The 23,641-nt window shown below is 50.9% G+C and overlaps 1 protein-coding gene across 2 annotated transcripts in view; it reads right to left on the bottom strand.

The window, feature by feature from the left end:
* The window catches only part of GCN1 (GCN1 activator of EIF2AK4), a 66,408-nt gene that overhangs the window by 10,907 nt on the left and 31,860 nt on the right, over positions 1 to 23,641 (bottom strand). For both annotated transcript variants that reach the window (XM_030938803.1, XM_030938804.1), the window contains exons 23-48: positions 22,756 to 22,869; positions 22,439 to 22,637; positions 21,060 to 21,215; positions 20,450 to 20,631; positions 19,514 to 19,594; positions 19,074 to 19,217; positions 17,585 to 17,712; positions 17,218 to 17,407; positions 16,948 to 17,018; positions 15,888 to 16,053; positions 15,387 to 15,581; positions 13,630 to 13,876; positions 12,733 to 12,854; positions 12,418 to 12,532; positions 10,985 to 11,164; positions 9,752 to 9,972; positions 7,682 to 7,750; positions 7,343 to 7,481; positions 7,057 to 7,253; positions 6,724 to 6,866; positions 5,245 to 5,362; positions 4,916 to 5,131; positions 3,283 to 3,447; positions 804 to 965; positions 432 to 524; positions 11 to 154 (exon numbers count right to left, since the gene is read on the bottom strand). In XM_030938803.1, coding sequence (XP_030794663.1) covers positions 11 to 154; positions 432 to 524; positions 804 to 965; positions 3,283 to 3,447; positions 4,916 to 5,131; positions 5,245 to 5,362; positions 6,724 to 6,866; positions 7,057 to 7,253; positions 7,343 to 7,481; positions 7,682 to 7,750; positions 9,752 to 9,972; positions 10,985 to 11,164; positions 12,418 to 12,532; positions 12,733 to 12,854; positions 13,630 to 13,876; positions 15,387 to 15,581; positions 15,888 to 16,053; positions 16,948 to 17,018; positions 17,218 to 17,407; positions 17,585 to 17,712; positions 19,074 to 19,217; positions 19,514 to 19,594; positions 20,450 to 20,631; positions 21,060 to 21,215; positions 22,439 to 22,637; positions 22,756 to 22,869 — 3,957 coding nt within the window. The remainder of the gene's footprint in view (positions 1 to 10; positions 155 to 431; positions 525 to 803; positions 966 to 3,282; positions 3,448 to 4,915; positions 5,132 to 5,244; positions 5,363 to 6,723; positions 6,867 to 7,056; positions 7,254 to 7,342; positions 7,482 to 7,681; positions 7,751 to 9,751; positions 9,973 to 10,984; positions 11,165 to 12,417; positions 12,533 to 12,732; positions 12,855 to 13,629; positions 13,877 to 15,386; positions 15,582 to 15,887; positions 16,054 to 16,947; positions 17,019 to 17,217; positions 17,408 to 17,584; positions 17,713 to 19,073; positions 19,218 to 19,513; positions 19,595 to 20,449; positions 20,632 to 21,059; positions 21,216 to 22,438; positions 22,638 to 22,755; positions 22,870 to 23,641) is intronic.

The raw sequence follows: 23,641 nt of genomic DNA, 5'->3' as shown, positions 1-23,641 counted from the left end.
TGCCCCTTACCAGCTGCTCATCTGGGGTCCCAAGCTTTTCCTTCAGGGCCAGCATGACCGCTGGGAGGATCACGCCAAGATGACGGGTGAGGGCATCACCAGCCACTGACGAAAGGAAAGCCAGCACCCGGGTGTTGACAGGTGGCGTTGTCAGCTGGTGGAATGACGAACATTAACTCAGTGAATACTGTGCCAGGTGCTGCGCTAGGCTCTGGGAACAGATAGGTGGGCAAGAGAGCCCAAGCCCACTGCTCAGAGCCAAGCATCTACTCCAGCATATCCTGGAGGACAACAGGGTAAGGGTGCAATGCTTGCACTGCACCCTCCTCCCCCAGCCCCCCAACATCTACGTTCAGGACTGGTCTTCACTGCAGGCCCTGGAATGTCAATGCCCTAGAGCCAGAAGGTGTTGACCACATGTTGGGATTTACCTTGGGCACGAGGTAGGGCAGCACCACACGACTCTTAATAGCCATGACTTGCTTCAGACCATCCAAGGCAAACTCTGACACCTCCTCATCATCCTGCAGAGGGTGTTGAGGACAACCCTGAGGAATCTGCATCTCTGTTGTCTCAACCAGCCACCGCCAACTTCCTTCTCCACTTGTTTCCCTCCCTCCTGTTGCACCCACATTTCCTCACTGTCAAAGACGAAGCACAAAGTCAAGTCTGATCTTGCTGTACCCACTCCCTCTGGAAGGCCCACATTCCGACTGCCTTGGCAGAATAATCGCCCTGCATTTTGCATCTACAAAGACAGCAAAAGCCAAACTGGTAGGTAGGTGTGTGGTAGATCCACTCACCAGCTGCTTTAGTAAAAATGGGAGAATGTCCTCCAGAGCCTGGTGGCCAATGGTGGAATGCAGCTGCTCGAAAGTCTTGGCTGCCGCCTCTCTGACCTCCTCCAGTGGGTCACACAAAGCCTTCCTTGCTGTAGGCACGAGGGATTCAGAGAAATACAGCACCTGCAATGGCAAGCTACAACTGTACCAGAGGCAGGAAAGGCAAAGAAGGAGCAGAAGCAGACAAGAAGCACAGGCAGGGGACTCTGACCCAGCTGGGCCACCCTAACTCTCTTTGCCTGACTTGTCTTTTAACTTAACTCTTTACTGTGAAATTTTTAAAAAAGGAGAGAAGGGGCCGGGCACGGTAGCTCATGCCTGTAATCCTAGCACTTTGGAAGGCCAAGGTGGGCGGATGGCTTGAGGCCAGGAGTTCGAGACCAGCCTGGTCAACATGGCAAAATCCCATCTCTACTAAAAATACAAAAATTAGCTGGGTGTGGTAGTGCACACCTGTAATCCCAGCTACTCAGGAGGCTGAGGCACAAGAATCACTTGAACCCAGAAAGCAGAGGCTAGAGCCAGCAGAAATGGTACCCCCGTATTCCTGCCTGGGCGGCAGAGTGAGACTGTCTTAAAATAAAAATTAAAAAAAAAAATGAAAAAGTAGACAGAGGCCAAGCACAGTGGCTCACGCCTGTAGTCCTAACACTTTGGGAGGTGGAGGCAAGAGAATCACTTGAGGCCAGGAGTTTGAGACCACCCTGGGCAACATAGTGAGACCTCATCTCTACCAAAAATGCAAAAATTAGCCAGGTGTGGTGGTGCACACCCACAGTCCCCAGCTACTCAGGAGGCCATAGCGAGAGGATCACTCAAGCCCAGAAGGTCAAGGTTACACTGAGCTATGATGGCACCACTGCACTCCAGTCTGGGTGACAGAATAAGACTCTGTCTCAATTAAAAAAAAAAAAGCAGAGAGGATGTGATGCACCCCCATGTATCCTTCACTGAGACTTAATAATCAACAGCTTGAATATTTTAGATGAATTCTCAATATACCTCCCATCTTCTCTAAGAATGGCAAACTCCTTCCCATGGCATCTGGCCCTCTCTCTCCCTGGACTCTTTCTTTTGCTTATTCTCTTGGAAAACTCCACGTCCTTCTTCAAGTCTCAATCCAGACTTTGTGCTTTATGAAGTCTTGGGTCTACAATGGAGCCAATAATGGCTCTGCTCCCTCGGTAACGATTCCAGCAGAGCAAACCCACTCTGCATTCTAATGACTGGTTGGCATGTGGGACTCGCCGCCGGACTGTGGGGACTTTGCAGGCAAGAACTCAGCCTCTGTGGAACTCTGCCTCTCCAATGAATCACAATTCTTTTTTTTTTTTTTTTTTTTTTTTTTTTTGAGGCGAAGTCTCGCTCTGTCGCCCGGACTGGAGTGCAGTGGCCGGATCTCAGCTCACTGCAAGCTCCGCCTCCCGGGTTTGCGCCATTCTCCCGCCTCAGCCTCCCGAGTAGCTGGGACTACAGGCGCCCGCCACCTCGCCCGGCTAGTTTTTTTTTTTTTTTGTATTTTTAGTAGAGACGGGGTTTCACTGTGTTAGTCAGGATGGTCTCGATCTCCTGACCTCGTGATCCGCCCGTCTCGGCCTCCCAAAGTGCTGGGATTACAGGCTTGAGCCACCGCGCCCGGCCCACAATTCTTTTTAATGACAGAATTTCTTTTGATTCCTTGCTAAATGTAAATTTTAAAAACAAAACCTAAGACAAACATCAATACAGGAGAAGAGGGATCCGGTATCCTAGGGATTCAGACAAGGATGCCCAAGCCAAGCAACTAGCTGCTTGCTTACATTTCTAGCGGGCCATCCACTTAACTGCTTTGGCGTTTTCATCCAAACACGAAGGCAGTGCCTATAAGCATTCCTAACCTACTCCCCAGGGGGGTTTCCAGGATCAATTACCTCAGGAACCAAGTAAGAGTAATGTACTTCACACCCCTTCGATGTTGCTGCTATGGAAACAGTATTGTTGCCAGACACAATACGCTTCCTCCCAGTGGGCACCACAACTCTTACCTGCTCCCCTCCTGCTAAGGGTGAGTGCACACCCCTCCCACTCCCTCCTGCCCTACCCACTCACACAGCTGTCCACCCCCTCTCCCAGATGGAGGTGCACACATTTTTAATTGCACTTATAAAGCATCACAAAAGGGACTGATCCCGAGCAACCTCCACAGTTGTGAGAGAGAGATCATCTCCAGTTTCCAAAGGCCACTCAAGGAGGCATCCAAATCACTTAGCTCTTAGTCTGCAAAACTGACAGAAAACCTGAGAACACGGAGACTCAAATCCATGTGGCCCAGCCAGCACCTCCCCAGAGTGAGGCTGACTTGTCCCTGAGGGCAGCGCAAACCCCCTAGAGGTGAAGCTCCTCTAGTAACCTTCCCCCGCCCTCTGGGTCAGGTCGCCAGCAGTCCTTGCAAGATACTCACGGCGTCCCGGCTGGTGGACTTCATGATCTCACTTAGCCCAATGCACACACCCTGCCTCTCGTCGCTCTTCTGAGACCTCAGGCCTTCCTCAAGGATGGGGATGATCTCGGGGAGGATTTTCTCCCCTAACTTCCGCACGAGATCTCCCAATGTTCTCGCTGCAATCTGTCAACAAAGACCAAGCCAGGAAGTAAAGTCCCTGCAAAGCCCAGGACACCCGCAGGAGGACTCCAGAATGAGGGCCCTGAAACCTCCCAGGCTTTATCTGAATCACTGACTTAACTTCCCCAAATGCTCTTACCCCTAAAGAGCCCCCAAATACTATCTGTAGTGCTTGCAAAACATTAAAAAAATTATGTTTTACACACACCTACACAACCTAACGTGAACAGCCAGCACCTTACATATGAACAAAACAATTCATCTGCTGCTGCACAGTCAAGGGCAATTTCCCTGGATGACTGAAGCCTTAACACTGTGCCGTGGCTCAGCGCAAGCTGAATCTGGAACAAAGCTTTAAGGAAAAAAAAAACCATCTACTTTCTGAGACCTCATGTAAACCCTTCTTTAGAGCCAAATACACAATTTGCTTGCTAGGGATGGCCGTTGGAAGTAGGCCAAAGGAGATCGGCAGAAATGATCACCAGCCCGCCTGGGCACCTCCTCCGGGACCACTGACCTGTCTGCCCCTGCCAGCGCGCCAGCCTGATCTCATGCCACACTGCTCCTCCCTGCCTCCTCACTCCAGCCATACTTGCCTTGCTCAGCCCCTACTGGTGCTATGTTCCTGCCCACTACGGGACTTCTGCATATCCTGTCTTTATATCTAAAGCATTATTTATTCCCTCTGTCTGGAATGGTCTTTCGCCACCTCCTCACCTGGTTAGTGCTTACTTATCTTTCATCTTCAAGCATCATTTCTTCTGAGAAGTGTTCACTAACACAGGCCCATCCCACCCTAGCAGGTCAAATGCAGCTATTATAAGCTTTGCTGTGCCATACAACACTGGCCACAGTCGCATTTTACACCTCTTTGTGTGGTTATCTGATTAATATCCATCTCCTTGACCAGACTATCTCTTACAAGGATAAGGAATGAGGCTGCCTTTCTTCTCCATTATGTCCCCAGGTGCTAGGTCTCTCTTAGTGCACAGTAGATGCTAATAAATATTTGCAGAGGCTGGGTGCAGTGGCTCACACCTGTAATCCCAGCACTTTGGGAGGCCAAGGCAGGCGGATCACAAGGTCAGGAGATTGAGACCATCCTGGCTAACATGGTGAAACCCCACCTCTACTAAAAATACAAAAAAATAGCTGAGCATGGTGGCGGATGCCTGTAGTCCCAGCTACTCAGGAGGCTGAGGCAGGAGAATGGTGTGAACCTAGGAGGCAGAGCTTGCAGTGAGCCGAGATCACGCCACTGTACTCCAGCCTAAGCGACAGAGCAAGACTCCATCTCAAAAAAATAAATAAAATAAAATAATAAAAAAAATTTGCAGAATGATTAAGAACACAATGTTCCTCTATTAGGTAGGGTGTATGGGCACTTTCCCAGGCTCTGCAGACCCAGCTTTCTAGGCTCTCAAAGGAGGCACTGGGATTGCTGGTCCAAAACGAGGCTCAGGAAACTCACCGTTCTCTTATCTGCACACGTGCTGGCCAGGAAACCCAGCAGGAGCCCAAAGAGAGTGGGCAGGATCTCACGCAAGGTACGGGGGGTATTGGAGACAACAATCTTCCAGACATGCAGGGATGCCTGCCGCACCACCAGCTGGGTGTCTGAGCGGCCCATGTACAGCCCTGCCAACACCCGGTTCCGCCGCTCTACCCCCAGGGCAGTGATGATCGCCTGCAGCCAGTGGAAGGGGACAGAGAACACAGAGTAGTGAAGCCTCTAGGGCACGGGCATCAGGGCATACCGTGCCATCAGCAGGGGCAGGAAAGCCACTGCGGGGCAGGCACCTTGTTGGACTGGGCAGTTCCAAAGTTATCATCCTCGGAGGCAGTTTCTGTGGTCATCTTCCCAGTGACTCCTGAGATGTGAAACAGGAGATCCCCAAGGAGCTGAACAGAGCTGAACCTGAGAAGGAGGCCAACAACACAGTCACACAGCTGCAAGGAGCGGGCTCGGCACAACTGAGCACTGCACAGAAGATGGAAAGAAGGGCACCCAAAATATTCATGACGGTCATCTTGGAATGGGAAGTCAGGCGGTTTTCATTTCTTTACATTCGCCCACATATTTTCCAGGTTTTCTACTAATGAACATACATTTAATGTTGGGGGAAAAAAGTTTTTTTAAAAAACATGTAAAAATTTCTATAACAAAGGTTATAAAAAATAAAGTGAGTACAAAAGGGAAGCATTAACAGGCAAGTAGGAAGACTGATCATCAGAAGTGGAGGAACCAGGAGAGGCCTTAGAAGGATAAACTATTTCAGGCAGGGTGAAGTGGCTCACGCCTGTAATCCCAGCACTTTGGGAGGCCAAGGCAGGTGGATCACCTGAGGTCAGGGGTTCGAGACCAGCCTGACCAACATGGAGAAACCACATCTCTACTAAAAATACAAAATTAGCCAGGCATGGTGGCGGACGCCTGTAATCCCAGCTACTCGGGAGGCTGAGGCAGGAGAATCGCTTGAACCCGGGAGGCAGAGGTTGCGGTGAGCCGAGATCATGCCACTGCACTCCAGCCTGGGCGACAGAGAGAGACTCCATCTCAAAAAAGGAAAAAAAAAAAAAAGACCACTGTACGAATGTGCTATATTTTTAAATCAATCTCCAAGTTTTCAAATGGTAAGCAATACTGCAACAAACATCCTTATGTCTAACAGCTTTAAGCACTTGACCATTCAATACATCCTTTAAATATATTCCCAAAAGTGAAATTTTTAAAGAGTCTTTAACATTTAAAATCTGAATACAAATTGGAAGCCTGTATAGAGAGGACTTTTTAAAAAAGAGTAAGAATAAAGACATTGCTATAGGAAACTGGAAAAGTTACAAAATGGTTAAAAACAAGGGTCTGGAAAAAGTTGAGAGAGTTCTTGGCAACATTCTGCTCTTCGTTTCTCAATTGGAATTATCAAAATGCAAAGTGGAGCCCTTTGGATCTTTTTTTTTCCCTTTTAAAGACAGCGTCTTGCTCTGTTGCCCAGGTTGGAGTGCAGTGGCACAATCTCAGCTCACTACAACCTCCACCTCTGAGGCTCAAGTGATCCTTCCGCCTCAGCCTCCTGTGTAGCCAGGATTACAAGTGTGCACCACCATTCCCTGCTAATTTTTTATTTTTTTGTAGACAGGTTCTCACTATGTTGCCAGGGCTTATCGCAAACTCCTGGGTTCAAGCAATCCTCCTGCCTCAGCTTCCCAGAGTGCTCGGATTATAGGCATAAGCCACCACACATCATCCCCACTGGGTCTTTCTGCCCAAGTTCTCACCTGATTCTCCAAAGGTCATCAAAGAGGCCTTGCTCTAGCTGGGGCAGCAGTAGGGCGATGGCTGTCTCAGCATACATGGAGATAACCCGCTGGCCCGCACGCAGGGCGGTGTCACGCACAAACTCATTCTCATCAGCCAGAGCCTGGGCACACAGAGGGTGGGTCGGCCAGAGCTGCCACTCTCAGGCCCCCAACCCAAAAAACATGGGGCTCACCGAAGGCCGAGCACTGTGCAAGCCGACCCCACCCAGCAGGGATCCCTAGCTCTCCAGGAGAGCACTTGCCTCCTGCTCTCCTGATGGACTCTACTCTTGCCAAGGTCATGGTACCTACTTTGAGGATACAGGGGATGATGGGCCCCACATAAGGAGTAAACTTGTCTCCAAAGGTGATGGGCAGGTAGTTAAACATCATAATGTAGCCATCTCGGACATGGGGTGCAATATCCACTTTGCTGGCTGTAGCCACGATTTCTGGCATCAGCTTCTCCAACTTCTCCACCCCCAAACCGGCCATGACCTCAGCCAACCCTGCAACAAAGGACAGAATGAGCCCACTGGACCTGAGGGCCCCTTATAGAGCATTTCTGGTCTGGCCACTGGACCTGCTCTGGCCTTACCCTGTGCAGCGCCTGAGCGATCCACAGAACTCTGCTCATAGGTCAGTGTCTCCATCAGCCATGGCAGCAAGTCCTCAAAGCACGACTCCCCCATGCCCTTCACCATGGCCCCAAGGGCCTTTGCAGATACCGTCCGCACCTGTCAGGTAACCGAGAACAGAGATGGTGTGAGAAGATGAGGCTCAAAACAAGGTAGCCACATGGGAGCGGGGAAGGGCACGGAGGGCCTCCTTCCCCTTATCCAACAGACACAAAAGCAGCTTTGGGGAATTCTCAGGAATCCATTTATGGGGACTGGATGAGGGGCCTGGCTCATCCTCCAGCCTACCTCAGACTCACCTCAGGCACAGGGTCCAAAAGCGATGCTTTCAGGCCAGGCGTCACGCTGGGCAGGTACGGAGCCAAGTCCTGCAACAACACAGGAGGTGGCTCAGGTGAGGCCCAACTCCTGCTTTTTCCAGGCCCATTCCACTGTGGACCCTGACCTCCCCATTCTGCTGGCAAGGAGTGCTCGGCGGGGCACCTAGCATGCAAACCTCACTGCCCACGCAACAGGGAGGGAAGGGCAACTGGCAAGTAAGTCCTCTCCCCGACTGGTTCCTTGAAGGCCCTGTGCAATTGCTCAGGGACTCCTACAAGGGACCTCAGGCCCATCCTCAACAGACAGGAGTTCAATGCTCTTGCACCTCCCACCCTTCTCTTAGGACCAAGGCCTGTCCAACTCTGGAATCTTTAGCAAATTACTTCTGGTACTTTCCTTTCAGAATTTTATTAACATCTTCCCTTTATTCATCTCAAAATGTTTATGCCTCTCGATAGAGCGTTCAGCTTTAGGAAACAATTTTAAAAACAGAAAATGCCTTATGTTCACTGCAGCATCACTTAAAATAGCCAAAAACCTTGGACACTGTATGACCAATGACAGAATTATATAAGTTATGGTACATAAACTTGTCGGGATATTATATAACTATTAAAAATCAGTTTTGTGAATAACTTGTTATAACTTGGGAATAAGTTTTAAGTTTAGGAATGCTATTTTTAAATGTAATTTTAAAAATTAACAGTAATTGGCCAGGCACGGTGGCTCACACCTGTAATCCCAACACTTTGGGAGGTCGAGGTGGGTGGATCACCTGAGGTCAGGAGTTCGAGATCAGCCTGGCCAACATGGTTTCACCTTGTCTCTACTAAAAACACAGAAATTAACCAGGCGTGGTCGTGGGCGCCTGTAATCCCAGCTACTCGGGAGGCGGAGGCAAGAGAATCGCTTGAACCCAGTTGGCAGAGGTTGCAGTGAGCCAAGATTGTGCCAGTGCCCTCCTGCCTGGGCAACAGAGCGAGACTACATCTCAAAAAAAAAGAAAACAAAAATTAACAGTAATTATTTTCATGGTGGGGAACTGTGGATAAAATATTTTGGTTTTCTAATTTTTTTTTTTTTTTGAGACGGAGTCTCGCTCTGTCGCCCAGGCTGGAGTGCAGTGGCCGCATCTCAGCTCACTGCAAGCTCCGCCTCCCGGGTTTACGCCATTCTCCTGCCTCAGCCTCCCGAGTAGCTGGGACCACAGGCGCCCGCCACCTCGCCCAGCTAATTTTTTTTTTATTTTTTAGTAGAGAAGGGGTTTCACCGGGTTAGCCAGGATGGTCTCGATCTCCTGACCTCGTGATCCGCCCGTCTCGGCCTCCCAAAGTGCTAGGATTACAGGCTTGAGCCACCGCGCCCGGCCTTCTAATTTTTTTAATTAATTAATTTACTTTTTAAAACAGGGTCTTGCTCTGTCGCCCCAGGCTGGAGTGCGGTGGTATTATCACAGCTCCTGGGCTCAAGCAATCCTCCCATTACAGCCTCTCAAAGTCCTGGGATTACAAGCATGAGCCACCAAGCCTGGTCTGTTTTTCTGGTTTTTTAATTTCCCAAATTTTCTAGGATTAATATAACTTTTTCATATAATTTTTTTGCCCACAGCCTCAGTAAGCAAAGCAGAGCTATGGTAGACAGCGAGATCACACACGCCTTAAGCTCTTGGGAGCAGACAAACAAACAAAGCAAATCTCCCAAACCACGCTCTCCTGACAAGAATACAGGCTCTCCTGAAGACAGGAGTATTCTTGTCAAGAGCAAGTAGTCCAAGTGGCAAGCACTTCAACACTCGTGAGAGGGCAAAAGAGAAGACATGCCTTTCTGAGCCTCAGCTGAGAACTAAGCTAACAAGGACTTGAACCACTGCACTCTCTAAGATGCTAAGAGAGCCCAGACTTCCACCCCAAAATGGCTCACTTCTCCCCATAAAAATAATTAGGGACTAACGCCCTTATCTTTCCATGTCTAATGTGGGCACTCTGCACCTCTGACTGCACTCAGCCATTTTCTGGTCTGTCCCACACTAGCCCCAGCTGGGATGCTACCTTCTGGTCTGTCAGGGAGTACATGTTGCCAATAATCTGGGCTGCCATCTTCCGCGTGTCCGTGGAACGGTCCTGGAAGGCTCTCTGGACAATGGGCATGATGAGGGCCAGGGACGGGGCATCAATGAAGTGGACGAACTTGGTGTCCAGCAGGGTCTGCAAGCACTTCTGGGTCTTCCTGGAGGGGTCCGTCAGGGCATCCAGGAGGACCGGGGCAATGGCTGTGCACATCCCAAGAGAAGAGAGCCTAGCTGATGCACACCCATGCAGCAGCAAGGCCCTGGACCCCTAGAACTAGAATGGATCAGAAGAGAAGAGGGTCTGGTGCACCTCCTCCCTGAAGCCCCACAAGTCACCAGCTGGGGAAGACAGGCAACCCACAAAGAATAATCCTTCTTTCACTCCAACTCCTGACCTCAGGTAATCCGCCCGCCTTGGCCTCCCAAAGCGCTGGATTACAGGAATGAGCCATGGAAATAAAATTTTTGTAAAGCATGTATCCTTAGTAAATTTCTGGTTTGCCCTATCGGTAATGGAGAAGTGTGCTGAAATCTCCCACTACGATATAATGTATTTGTTCACTCCTCCCTGTAGCTTTATGAATTTTGTTTTATGTATTTTGAGGTTATTCCATACTTTCCAGACTGAAGTACACTGACTGGGCGCTGGCAGGTGAAGCTTAGAATTTAACGAGTGACATGCTGGTCAAGGTGCCTGGCTGGGTTGTGCTCCTAGCGATCGACCTCTTCCCAGTACTAAGAAAGAACCACATCCAGAGAAGTCAGGTTAATCCTAACCCTTCCTTTACCCTCCGCTCTATCAAAGGCCTCCTGGAATGAGAAGGAATAGAAAGTTTTCATAGGCCCTAACATTTTGAATGGTGCTGATGTGGTCCAGAGAATGTCATTCAGTTCTGTTGACCTCATGCTCAGCTTCGTGCACAGGGATCTCTTGGAGTCAAACTGCTCCTGAGCCAGTGACTCAGTGTCCCTATCTGTATAGCCAATGACATCTGCCCCAGACCAGTGGGAAAACAGAATGAATGCTTCCAAACTACCTTCAAATAATTATTCTAGGAAAAGGGCTTCCCAGGATTTAGAGGCTATTTCACTGTGAACATATTTGTCCTCAGAGGCAAAGATCTTAGCCGAATGGGTGCAAGTTCCCTGCAGTATCCAAAGGCCGCGGGGTTGGCGGGAGACCAGGGCAAGCACCCTTACGGCAGAGGCCTACCCAGGATCTCCGGGTTCCTGATGACAGAGCCGATCTGCCTGAGCGCCTGCTGTCCAGCCTTCTGGACTTTGACATGGGAGTCGGTCAGCACCTCCGTAAGTTTGGGCACGATGTTGGGTAGGCAGGATGACAGCTGCTTAGGAGCACAGTACGCCATTGCCCCAAGAAGCTCCACTGACCCTGTGGATAGCAGACACAAGCCCAGCACTGAATCACTGAGCACAGTCCAGCAACTCACCTGCGCTGGCTACATGGGCAAGGGACAGCTACCCTGGCCCCTACAGACTGTGCTAAAGCAGTCACTGGGAGGAGAGGAGAGGGGGCTGGCTCTAGCAGAGGGGTCAAAAAAGCTCTTGCAGTCTGCTGAGCAGTGGGATCCCAGGTGAGAGGCAGGGCAGTATGGGAGAAAGAGACCAGGATAGGGGAGACCTGATTTAATCCTTACAGTGAGATTCAAGACCAATTCACTGAATTTCTCTCAACTGTTTCTTCATCCACAAATGAGGAAACTGATTTAGATTTGTGTTGTTTCAAACTACAGGGTGAAGCCTGAAGGACTGAGAAGGAGGCTGAGTGGGAGGGCCTTAGATGGTGATCCTCCCCCAACTAGAACAGCTCTACTTTTATCTGTTTGCTTAATAGGGTGCCAGGTATTTTAATTATTTATTTTTGAGACAGGGTCTCACGCTGCTGCCCAGGTTAGAGTTTGGTGCCATGATCATAGCTCGCTGCAGCCTCAAACTCCAGGGCTCAAGAGATCCTCCCACTTCAGCCTCCTGAGTAGCTCGGACTACAGGCATGCACTGCCACACCTTTTTTTTTTTTTTTTTTGTAGAGGTAGGGTCTTGCTATAGTGCCCAGGCTGGTCTAAACTCCTGCCCTCAAGATATTGTCCTGCCTAAGGTTATTTTTAAAAAGAGTTTCCCTGGGGGGAAAAACTTTAAAGCCACAGAAGAGCTTTACAGCTCTCGGATTTCCTGACTTAGGGTTGTGGCTCTTGTCAGAGGCCTGTTTCTTGGCATGAAAGCACAGAAACTATAGAAAGATCCAACTGCCAGAGGGAGAGTTGGCCAGGCATGGTGACTCACAACTGCAATCCCAGTGCTTCGGGAGGCCAAGGCAGGAAGATCCCTTGAACCCAGGAATTCGAGGCCAGTCTGGGAAACATAGCGAGACTTCACCATTACAAAAAAAAAAATACAAAAATTAGCCAGGTGTGGGGGCATGCTCCTGTGAGAATGGTTTGAGGCCCAAAGTTCAAGATCAGCCTGGAGGACAGAGCAAGACTCCATCTCAAATGTTAACAAAGGCAGAGTCTTAACCCTATCCCTGGCATGGGGAGCTCACAGGACAAGAGCTGTGGCTACCCAGGATCCTTGCTGAGGCTGGTTTTCACATGAAGCTGGGAAGAGAGACAGAGGGAGTCGTCTTACCAGCTTTGGTCCGCCAGGATTCCTCCTCCAGGGCAGCCAGTAAGGAGGGGAGCACCAGCTTCACCCCGTGAGCACTCAAGTTGCTCATCACAGCCTTGGCACAGTCATCTGCAGCCTCAAGGGAGGAGAAAAGACGTTCAGGGGCCTCCTCGCCCAAGCAAGAGGCAAGCCTGACACCAGTCCTAGTGTTCCTCCTGTGACCAATGCTTACTGGGGTTCTACTATGTCAGACCCTGTGCCAAGGCCTGCAAACACAGTTGGGAACACATCTCATAAAGTGTCGATGCTGTTCTCCCGAGCAGTCTGGGGACTTACCTCACGCACATACTGGTTTCCATCCCCAAAGCACAGGAGCAGATGGGGCAGCACGTGAACCACGTACGGCTCAAAGAGCTTCCCCAGCATGGTGCACAGCATCTCAAAGGCAAAGAGGGCTCCTAGGGGAAAAGAAGGTGGGATGGCTGGGAAGAGAATGTCCCCTGGGGGTAGTAGCCACAGAGAACAGAAGGGACGGCAACCTCCCTGCCACCTCCCACCCCTCTAGAAGCAGGACAGCCGTGGGATTAGTGGCTGCCCCATGAGGAAGCAGCACCCTCTGCCTCAGCCCAAGAAGCCCTAGAGCAGGAATGTGGTTGGGTGGAAGGGAGGACAGTGCAGGGCAGCCGCCTTCACTTCTTGGCACTAACAGTTAGAAAAGCCAAACCTCAGCAGGGCATGGTGGCTCACGCCCATAATCCCAACACTTTGGGAGGCTGAAGCGGCAGATCACGAGGTCAGGAAATATAGACCATCCTGGCCAACATGGTGAAACCCCGTCTCTACTAAAAATACAAAAATTAGCTGGGTGTGGTGGTGTGCACCTGTAATCCCAGCTACTAGGGAGGCTGAGGTAGAATCGCTTGAACCCGGGAGGTGAAAATTAAAGTGAGCCGAGATCGCGCCTGGCAACAGGGTGGGACTCAGTCTCAAAAAAAAAAAAAAAAAAAAAAAAAAGCCAAACCTCTCTCAGCTAAGGGTGTTGCTGAGTTAGAAATTTCCAAGTCCACGGAAAGCAGCAAGGACCCGGCTGGACTGGGTCACACACAGCAGGGCCCTCCGTAGCACACACACAAGCAGCAGCCTCCACCTGGGGTGCCAGGGTCAGATTCCTTCCTCTGGCAACCTAGGGACCCACTTCCCATACTGGGTAGCCCCAAGCTCAGAGATGCTCACCCTCTCGCCGGCGGAAGTTCTTCTTATCCTGGATGGCATCAGTCAGTGCTGCCATCATCTCCTGTTGCTTCAGCGAGAGGATGCCCAGGCCCTTCACCAGGCCCGCCAGCCCATACGCGGCCCCTTTGCGCTCTGCGTACTTGTCTGACTCCAGGAGCTGCTGCATGAGCCTCTGGATCATCCCTCCAGCGTCTTCCTTGATGGCTGGCACAAGGGGTGGCAAACAGCTGGCCACAGACTCCTGGACCTGGGGAAGGGCCTGCCTGTCAATGCTGTGGCTCCGCTGCAGCAGTTTCATGGGGTCTGACCATCCTACACAGCACCCACTACTAGATATCCCAAGCCCCATCTCAGCCACTGCCTGCAGGTGTCACAGGGCACCAGAGAAGCAAACAGGTACACACAGTGTTATATACCCCTCAAGGTGCATACTACAATCTGCTGACGACAAAAGCTTCAGCCCATATGGTGCCATTTCTGGTCTAAATGGAAAACCTAGGCCTGGGCAGCGGGGTAGGTGGCCAAGGAGGGGACTCTAAAGACTAAATCCACTTAGAAAGAAAGCTTCCAGAAAAGTGTGCTGTTTTGCTTCCATAAAAACAGCCCGTGTCTCTGTTTCCAAACTTGTCAAAATCACAGAGAAATAGGGCAGGGCCTTATAGGACCAGGCACAAATTAGTGGAACCAAAAGACACTCAATCCTGCCTCCCAGCCGCAGCTCACTAAGCCCAGCTTGAGAGCAGCAACCCTGATGCCACGCTGGCAGGTGCCCAGATGCGACTCTTTTGTTGTTTGGGCTTTCTGACACTGTATTTGACCACAATTTTGGAAACTCTTTTCAACTGTGCATTCTTTTGGTAAAGTTTTTTGTTTTGTTTTTAGAAATAGGGTCTTACCCTGTCACCCAGGCTAGAGTGCAGTGGCACGATCCTCATTCACTATAACCTTGAATTCCTGGACTCAAGCAATCCTATTGCCTCAGTCTCCTGAGGAGCTAGGAACACAGGCATGGCCTCCACCTCTGGCTAATTTTTAAAGTTTCTGTAGAGACACGATCTCACTATGTTGCCCAGGCTGGTCTTGAACTACTGGCCTCAAGCACCCACCTCACCCTCCTAAAGCACTGGGATTACAGGCATAAGCCACCACGCCCAGGCCAACTGTTCATTTTATGAGGATACTCTAAGTGGTCCAAAATGCAAACTACAAAAAAAAAAAAATATATATATATATATAGAAATATATGCATGTTTCTCAAAACAAAGAAAAATAAATTTCTTTGCACTGTAGCTTAGAGGCTACATTAAAATGCACCTGCAACATATAATCAATACATGTAAAGGGCCAGGGAAAGGCTTGACATAAGACAAAGCCTGATCTTTTATTTTTTTTTTCCCCTTTGGATCCCCAGTGCATGTTAGTGAATAGAAAAAATGGTACTATCTAGGAGGTCTATTAGAACAAAGTAACAAAGAAACTCCTTCCCCAGGGGCATTCTTGACTATAAACCAGGTGAGTAGAAAAAAATGGAACTATCTGGGAGGTCTACTAGAACAAAGTAACAAAGAAACTCCCTCTCCAGGAGTGTTCCTGACTAGAAACCAGGCTCTCCCCTGGGAGAAGGGGTGAATCCTTACCAAGAACTGGGCTTTCTAGGCCCTGATTGTCCGATTCCTCCCCTAGCATCCCACTGCCTAACCACAGCCAGGTCCCAATTCTCTAACTGGCATGTGGGTCCCAGGTCAAATGGCAGGTACCTGCTGGGAGGGGGTTGAGAGGGCAGCGATGAGCTTGGCAACAATGGGCTTCACTTTGGGGTCACTCTTGTCCAGGTGCTTGGCCAGAGAGCCCATCAGGACCACCACACTCTGTCGCACAGCATCGTAGCTGGCATCATTGGGCGCGTTCTTCAGGAACTCCTCGAATACTGGCAATAGCGAGTTGACGTTCTCCTGGAAAGCCAAACCCCTCAGAGCCTCAGGTCAACCCTATAGGCTACATCTGGGGACGACAGTCCCTGCCCTGAGGACCAAGACCAAGTCTAGCTCTGGGACAGGCATCCTGACATGCCAGCCAGCGGCTCTTCCAGTTTTCTGGCAGGACTGCTACAGACTTAAAAGAATTTAACATACTATTGTGGTCTTTTTGGCTTAAAGTGCTCTGCCAGGACTCCTGGCACTCAGCATCTCTGGCCCCTGCTCAGCCCTACAGCCTGCCTCCCCCGTGTCTCCTTAGCAGGCTGGGACCGACCCCCTTACCTTCCCGTGAGTGTTGAGTGTTGCGAGGGCTGCATCCAACATGCACTTCCGGACATCTGGGTGTCGGTCGTTGAGGGCATCAGGGACAAAAAATTGGAAGAGTGGCTTCACCTGAGAGCTGTCCAGATACTGGGAGAGCTTGTTGAGGGCCAACGCCAAGCCACACCTGCGAAAGAAGTGGGAGTACATCAGGAGGGGCAGCCAATGGGCCTCCTCCACCAGTGGAACCTCTGCCGGTGCACGGCACGGAGAGGGAGCTTGCCTGAGGTAAACACCGTTTTGGGGGCAGAGAACAGCATGAAGCCCATCACCCAGCGCACACCCAATGTTCTGGAACAACCCGCTTGTCATATGGAGACCTGCCATCTGCCCTGATTTTACCTCCTACTGGGTGAGCAGCCCTGCATCGGTTCCCTCAGAGAGGAATGTGAGTGCAGTGCTCACCCCTCTACCTGTAAGGCAGGTCGTAAGAGAAGACGGAGGTAAAGGAACCAGATGCAGAGGCCTGTGGAAGTGAACACACTCTCCAAGGGCAAAGTGGTATTATTCTTTCCAGTCATGGAGCAAAGAATCTGTGTCCTATCCCTGGCTGATGGTCTAGAATGAAAAATAAGCCAGGATGGCCCATACACCTCCCTACACTGACACACGAGGCCTCACAGAGTGGACATGGCCAGGATAAGCCATTCAGAAAACTAACACCCTCGCCTATTTTGTGCCTGCTCTGTGGGAGGCAAGCGTCTTTCAAGGTCCCACTTGCTCCCAGACATCTGTCTAATCCTCCAACTGCTACTTGTGGGCTCTGTGGAGAAAGGCTGGTAGCTTCTGTTATTGTGCCCTGCATACAGATGAGGAAACAGAGGCCTGGGGAAAAGGAGAAACATGCTCGCAGTCACGCAGCTAGCGTAGGAGGGGCCAACACTTGAACTCACCCCTCCCCAACTCTGAGGGAGGTCCTGCTCTTTCATTATCCCATGCTGCCTCCTCACAGCACCCACCCAGCCAACCCACTACATCTCAGAAAGGTTGAAGTAGAACAAGGCTGGAACAATTGTTATACCTGGCTTCCCACTGATCTGGAGGAGATTCTGAAATAACTCGTCCCAAAGCATCCAGCACTGGGGGCGGCCGCTGCAACAGACAAGTTGGTAAATGCTTTGCAATGGGCAGATCAATGACCTGGGCACCAGGACTGTGAGGTGGGAAACTAGCCACAGCTACCCTGAGCCACCGTGAGCCCTGAGATTCCTGTCTGGAGCAGTAGGGGGCTGAGCAGAGACCCACCCAACCGCACACACCCAGACTGCATCAGGGCTGCACAGTCACTCACGTAGAGCTTCTCCTGGTAAATCTCCACGAGCCTGCCCATAACCTCCGCTGCCTGCCGCTGGTAACGTGCCACTGCCTGGGAAAGGGCTTCGGCCCCCGCCTGCCTTACAGCTGCCTCATGATAGATCACGTCATCGATCAGCAAGGAGCAGAGGTCTGGCTGCAGGTCTAGGCCCATCATTGACCAGAGCCTGTGAGAGATCCACAGTGGGGGCTGCTTAGACAACAATCCGCAGCATCTGCCCCACTGGCCCGGCCCCCCGCCGGCCCGGCCCTTCTTCCCACTGGAGGCTGAACACGCTGGGTTCCGTTATTTCCTAAAGGAAGAGAGGATGGAGCAGGAGAAAACGACATGCTGACTCTCTCACCTCTCAGCCAGCTTCCGGATCTCCTCTTCCTTGTCAAACTTGACCACCCAGAGTCTCCGCAGAAGGTTCAGGCCATTCTTCTCATCGGTATCAGGTGCTGGCAATACCATGTGGAGTTCCATCAGCCCCTGGAAGGGGTGGGATTGGACCGCATGAGGCACCATCTTTCCGAAAAGCCTCTGACCTGCCTCCTCACCTCTCTCTAGGCTGTACTGTCCAAGATGGAGCCACTAACCACAAGTGGTTAAAGTGAAATCAATTAAAATTAACTCTAAGTTCCTTAGTGTGTGAGGTGGTAAAATGTTTTTTAATGTGAAAATTAAAACGTTAAATAAACCAGACAGATAAAACCTCAGAAAAAGTGTGTTCCTTTAGTTCAAATAATTTTTAAGGAAAAATTTACCATATTGTCATCATTTTTCACATTTTACCAAAAGCCAGTGAAAACTGTCACATATCAATAGCAGGAGGCTATGGACCAGCAGGTAGGAACCACTGTCTTACCACTCCAAGGGGATGCTCTAGTTTTTGGTCCAAAAGCCATGAAAAAAAGCCAAGTACATGGCAATGGGCTAAAGAAAAGAACTCCTCCTGCAAGTTAGGTCTGTCTGTGGAAGTACCAAAGTCTACATTCTAGTTTAAAAATTAAGTGAAGTGGCCGGGCGCGGTGGCTCAAGCCTGTAATTCCAGCACTTTGGGAGGCCGAGGCGGGTGGATCACGAGGTCAGGAGATCAAGACCATCCTGGCTAACACGGTGAAACCCCGTCTCTACTAAAAATACAAAAAACGGCCGGGCGCGGTGGCTCAAGCCTGTAATCCCAGCACTTTGGGAGGCCGAGACGGGCGGATCACGAGGTCAGGAGATCAAGACCATCCTGGCGAACATGGTGAAACCCCGTCTCTACTAAAAAATACAAAAAAACTAGCCGGGCGAGGTGGCGGGCGCCTGTAGTCCCAGCTACTCGGGAGGCTGAGGCGGGAGAACGGCGTAAACCCGGGAGGCGGAGCTTGCAGTAAGCTGAGATCCGGCCACTGCACTCCAGCCTGGGCGACAGAGCGAGACTTCGTCTCAAAAAAAAAAAAAAAAAAAAATACAAAAAACTAGCCGAGCGAGGTGGCGGGCGCCTGTAGTCCCAGCTACTCGGAGGCTGAGGCGGGAGAATGGTGTAAACCCGGGAGGCGGAGCTTGCAGTGAGCTGAGATCCGGCCACTGCACTCCAGCCTGGGCGACACAGCGAGACTCCATCTCAAAAAAAAAAAAAAAAAATTAAGTGAAGTGTTCCAAGGTAAAGGAAAAAATACAGTGATACATCATGACTGCTTGGTTTTCTGATTCTCAGAGAGACCCCAACCAAGTGACTTCTTCTCTTTGTCTCTAGGCCTCCCGCCAGGGTGAGGGACAGTCTCTTAAATGCTCATCATGCAATTTGCACTTGCATAGAGTGACAAGGGACACTGCAGAGGCTCTGTGAGAGACTGAGCACACACCCGGAGCACAGTTTCCCGCACGCTGGCACACGGGGACTGCAAGGCACAGAGCAGCACGTCCACCTCCTCCTGCTCTGCAAAGGCACAGCCATCATCACCACTGCTGCTGGCACACAGGGTAGTCAGGGTGTCTGAAGCTAGAACCTAAGAAAAACACCAATCCACTGGTTCAGTCAGCAAATCATTTACTACTATGGGGCCAGAGAGGGATATGCACTGAGAACGGCCACCCCTACAGCACTGCAAGGGCTAAGACCCCAGCTCCAGTGGCAAAACCCCTCACTAGCTAACAACAGTCAGGCTGGCTCTCTAAAGCAGTTTTTCTACCAAAGTCCAAAAGTGAGGGCTGAAAGGAAACTAGGACTCCACCCTTTATACTGGGACCTGAGGTCTGGGTCACAAACTGAGTCACAGCAACAGCCAACTGAAAACCAGGTCACCTGTAAGTGGGGCGAGCCCGTCCCGATCACCCAAGTCAGAAGACGCAGCATGGCCACGCGAGGCAGCAACTCTGGGCCATTCTAGGAAAGAACGGCAGGTAAGTAGAGATGAGGCTGTGGGGAGGTCTGCAACCCAGGCGGCCAATGACAGGGCACCCCCTCACCCACAGGGGAACATTCTGGATCATACAACCGGCCCCACCATAGAAACCTCATTAGGTTTACAGTTAGGTCCACAGGTGCTAACCCCAGTCAACCATGATCCTCAGGAACTAAAAACTAAATTCTGAAACTTGCTTGAAATTCACACTACGAAATCCAGAAAGACCATAAACATATGAAGAAACATTCAACTTTGTAAGAAATGCAAAATAAAATGAGATACCATTCTTTCACCCATCACTGACAATATTAATACTATCTGAGGTTGCATTAGGCTTTGAGAAAAAGAAAACTCTTGGTGACAGTATAGCTCAGAATATGCCATATAATCTAGTAATTCCATGTCCAATGAACCTGTCCTAAAGAAACGCTCACACTGGGTAAGTAAGGGGCATGTACATACAAGAGGGCACATCATAGTGCTGCTCAAAACAGGGAAAAGTTAGAAACAACCTTAAGATACTCATCAACAGATAAAGAATTAAGTAAAACATGATACATCCACAGTGCAGAATCTCATGCAGCCAACAAATTGAATCAGGTGCACTGATATGCAAAGGGATGGCAGGAGAGCCAGCGTCTACAGTCACGTGAAAGAAGCAGTCTGACCCGTTTTTGCCTTGAAAAACCCACAACACTGTGTGAGGCTGCTGTTGGTATAAACATACACCCTCTATTTCCCCACCAGAACTGTTCATGAGACGGAAAGTGTCCACAGGCCCTGCCTCCCTGATCTCCTTTAAACCAAGGGGAGAGAAGAGCTTCCCTGCCAACCTCGTCCACTCGCCCGGGTAGGGTGCTGGGGGAGGCCCTCAGTTGGGCGTGGACAGTGAGGATCTGAAGAATCTGGGCCATCCGCTCCTCCTCCTCCTCACTGTGGTGGGACATCTCGGTCAGCACCATCTTCAGAAATGGGAAGACTAAGGAGAAGGCTGGCGCGGACAAGGGCGCAGCACCTGTGAGAGTGAGAAGCAGATAAGATCCTGCAGGCAGGGCAGGGACCCGGGCCACTGCTGCCTATTTCCATCCTCAGGGAAGGTAGGGAAGGGATGGGCCAGAAGCCCGTTCTGACACCTGGAAGCACAGGGCATGAGGACGGAGACAGCAGCTGGTAGTCCAGTCTAAAACCAATTCTGCTACTACTGCCAAGCACTTCCCAGTTCCAGGATGTGAGAGTTAAAACAGAGAAGGGGACGCCAGTGACAAAAAGTAAACACTCAACTGGGCTCACAGCAACTCACAGACTACCAGGGTTCAACTCAGAAATCCTCCATCTGGTCCAACCCCCCAGGCTCAGGAGGCCCTGGGTGACGCTGTGCCTCGAGCAGCATTCCTGGCACCAGCTCACACCGCCTGGTGCCCCTGATCCCGTCCCAGCCCTTACCTGATTCCCCCTTGCCCACCCTGCTGGTGATGGTGTGGGTGTGCAGCAGCGTCACTGCCCTCTTCACAGCCACTGACAGCTCTTCCTGGCACCAGGACTTATCCAGGACACACTCTGGCTTCAGCAGGCGCAGGGTTACGTGGCTCACCAAAGTGCCTGTGTTGAAGAGGAGAGACCCGGCAGGGGATGACACACACAGAGATGCAGAATCCAGCCCAGGTTCAAACAGGGGACCCAGTGCCTCACCCTTCTGACTTAAAATAATCTGCTCTGGGCCGGGCACGGTGGCTCAAGCCTGTAATCCCAGCACTTTGGGAGGCCGAGACGGGCGGATCACGAGGTCAGGAGATGGAGACCATCCTGGCTAACACGGTGAAACCCCGTCTCTACTAAAAAAATAAAAAAAAAAACTAGCCGGGCGAGGTGGCAGGCGCCTGTAGTCCCAGCTACTCGGGAGGCTGAGGCAGAAGAATGGCGTAAACCCGGGAGGCGGAGCTTGCAGTGAGCTGAGAGCCGGCCACTGCACTCCAGCCCGGGCGACAGAGCGAGACTCCGTCTCAAAAAAAAAAAGAAAAAAAGAAAAAAGAAAAAAGAAAAATCTGCTTTGCCAAAATGTCTCCAACCTAATTTCTTACTTGATCTTTGTGACAGCCTCAGAGGGCAGGTAGGCAGGGAGTTGCCCTTTGGACATTCAAAAAATGACTACGCTGACAGGAGACAAGGGCCACTGGAAGGGTCATTCAGCCAAGAGTACAGCTCTATCTGTGCAGCACCTCCATCCACCTCTACGCAACAAGCCCAGCCAGCCAGGTGACACTTCTGGCAGGTTCCATATGCACCAACTGACTTTTCCACTCAGAACAGTTCCCAGATTCTGGCCTCACTCATGGGAACATCCTTGTTAGGTCAGGATAGAAGTCTGCTAAAGGCCATTAACCAACCACAAAAGCAAGGCCACCAGAACTGCCAGCCACCCTGCCTGGTGTTTGTTTCTCCAGAGCTAACAGGAAGCTAAAGGTCACAGGGGCCTCTGTTCACTACTGTCATGTGGCTGCTCAGGAGACCTGGGCTGGGCTGAGCCACCACACTGCACCAAACCATCCTCACTGCCACTGAACTTCTGACTTCTTAGTTTTAAAACTGGTACACAAAGATCGAACACTGACTAGCATCTAAAATCTGCTCCTCAGAGGGAAGGCACAGATGTGAAGTGGGAGAGAAGAGGAGGCACCACGTCTCTGCTAAGCACATCCAGCTTGAGCCTCCAAGGCTGCTTCCACAAGAAAACAAAACTCAGCAGCTGAGGTCACCACCCACCTCCCCAAAAGCACTCAGGGGCACCCCTGAACCATCCCTACAGCCAGCAAACAAGGACTAACCCAAAGCCTTGAGCCTAGAGGGCATGACACAGGCAGCCAAGGACAAGAAGGGGTTCTTGATCCTGGGAGCAGCCAAGGGAGACTTCAGCAAGGGCAGGAAAGAGTCGACCAAAACAGGGATGTACTGGGTCAGGCCGGATGGGTTCTTGACCAGGATGATGTCCAGCAGTCCAAGCGCCGCCTCCAGCTCCCCATCCAGCTGCAAGCAGAGTTGCCCAGGAGGCAGGTCAGCAGGGCCCTGCTTGTGACAGCAAGGAGCGGGACCAAGCTAGCCAGCACTCTTCCGGCATGAGTGTGTGGCAGGGGTGGGCACTCACCTCCTGCAGCCGCCTCCGGACCTGCGCCTCCCTGTCCAGCTGGGCCTGCAGCATCTCCTTCTGCTTGCTGGTCAGCTGCACCTCCTCTTTGATGCCTTTCTTCTTCTTTATCTCCTAAAGCGGATGGGCAAACCAACCAATCTTATCTCCAGGGAACAGACCTCCCTCCCCCACAGAGGAAGGTGAGCTTGCTTCCACACAAACAGCACCACGCCAGCTCTAAGTCTGTGAGTTGGGCCTCTGAACCCACCATGTGCACCCCCAACCTCCCACAAAATCCATAGCCACCTCATTTCTATAGAATGGAGACAGCAATAGAGAAGTAAGCTCTCCCACAGGATAAGCTGAGCCTAGAAAAGGCCTGCTATAGCGGCCTGAAACAACAAGCCACAGAACTCACTCACTCATTCAGCAAACACTTAGTGAGCACCTGCATTGTGCCAGGCACCGTTCCCGACGGCAGGAATACCGGAGGGAACAAGATCAAGTCCCTGCCCTCACGGAGCTCACAATCTAGCCGGGGAAGATAGACAATAAACAAGTAAACCAACACATACACCAGATGCTTTTGGGTCACGACAACTCTTAGTAAAGAAACAAATATGATGCTTAGTCACAGGGAGGAAGGGTGGAGTCTACTTTCGATAGGGTGGACAGGCTGGCCACCTCTCTGAGAAGGGCACATGTGGACTGAGATGTGAAAGACAAGAAGAATCCTGCCTTGTGAAGACAGAGAGAAGGGCCAACGCTGAGATAGGAAAGAGTCCTATGTGCTCTGTTCCTGTCAGAACCCGCTCTGCCCAAAGCTGAATTCAGCAATCAAGCCAGGATTCCCCAGAAGTCCCACTGTACCAGGCGCTGTGCCTACTATCAGGAGTCTAGATGG

This window comes from Rhinopithecus roxellana, chromosome 10, assembly GCF_007565055.1.
Source record: "Rhinopithecus roxellana isolate Shanxi Qingling chromosome 10, ASM756505v1, whole genome shotgun sequence".
In the NCBI taxonomy this organism is placed as follows: domain Eukaryota; kingdom Metazoa; phylum Chordata; class Mammalia; order Primates; family Cercopithecidae; genus Rhinopithecus; species Rhinopithecus roxellana.
The sequence above is the reverse complement of the archived record's forward strand: the minus strand, read 5'-3'. Positions and strand labels throughout refer to the sequence as shown.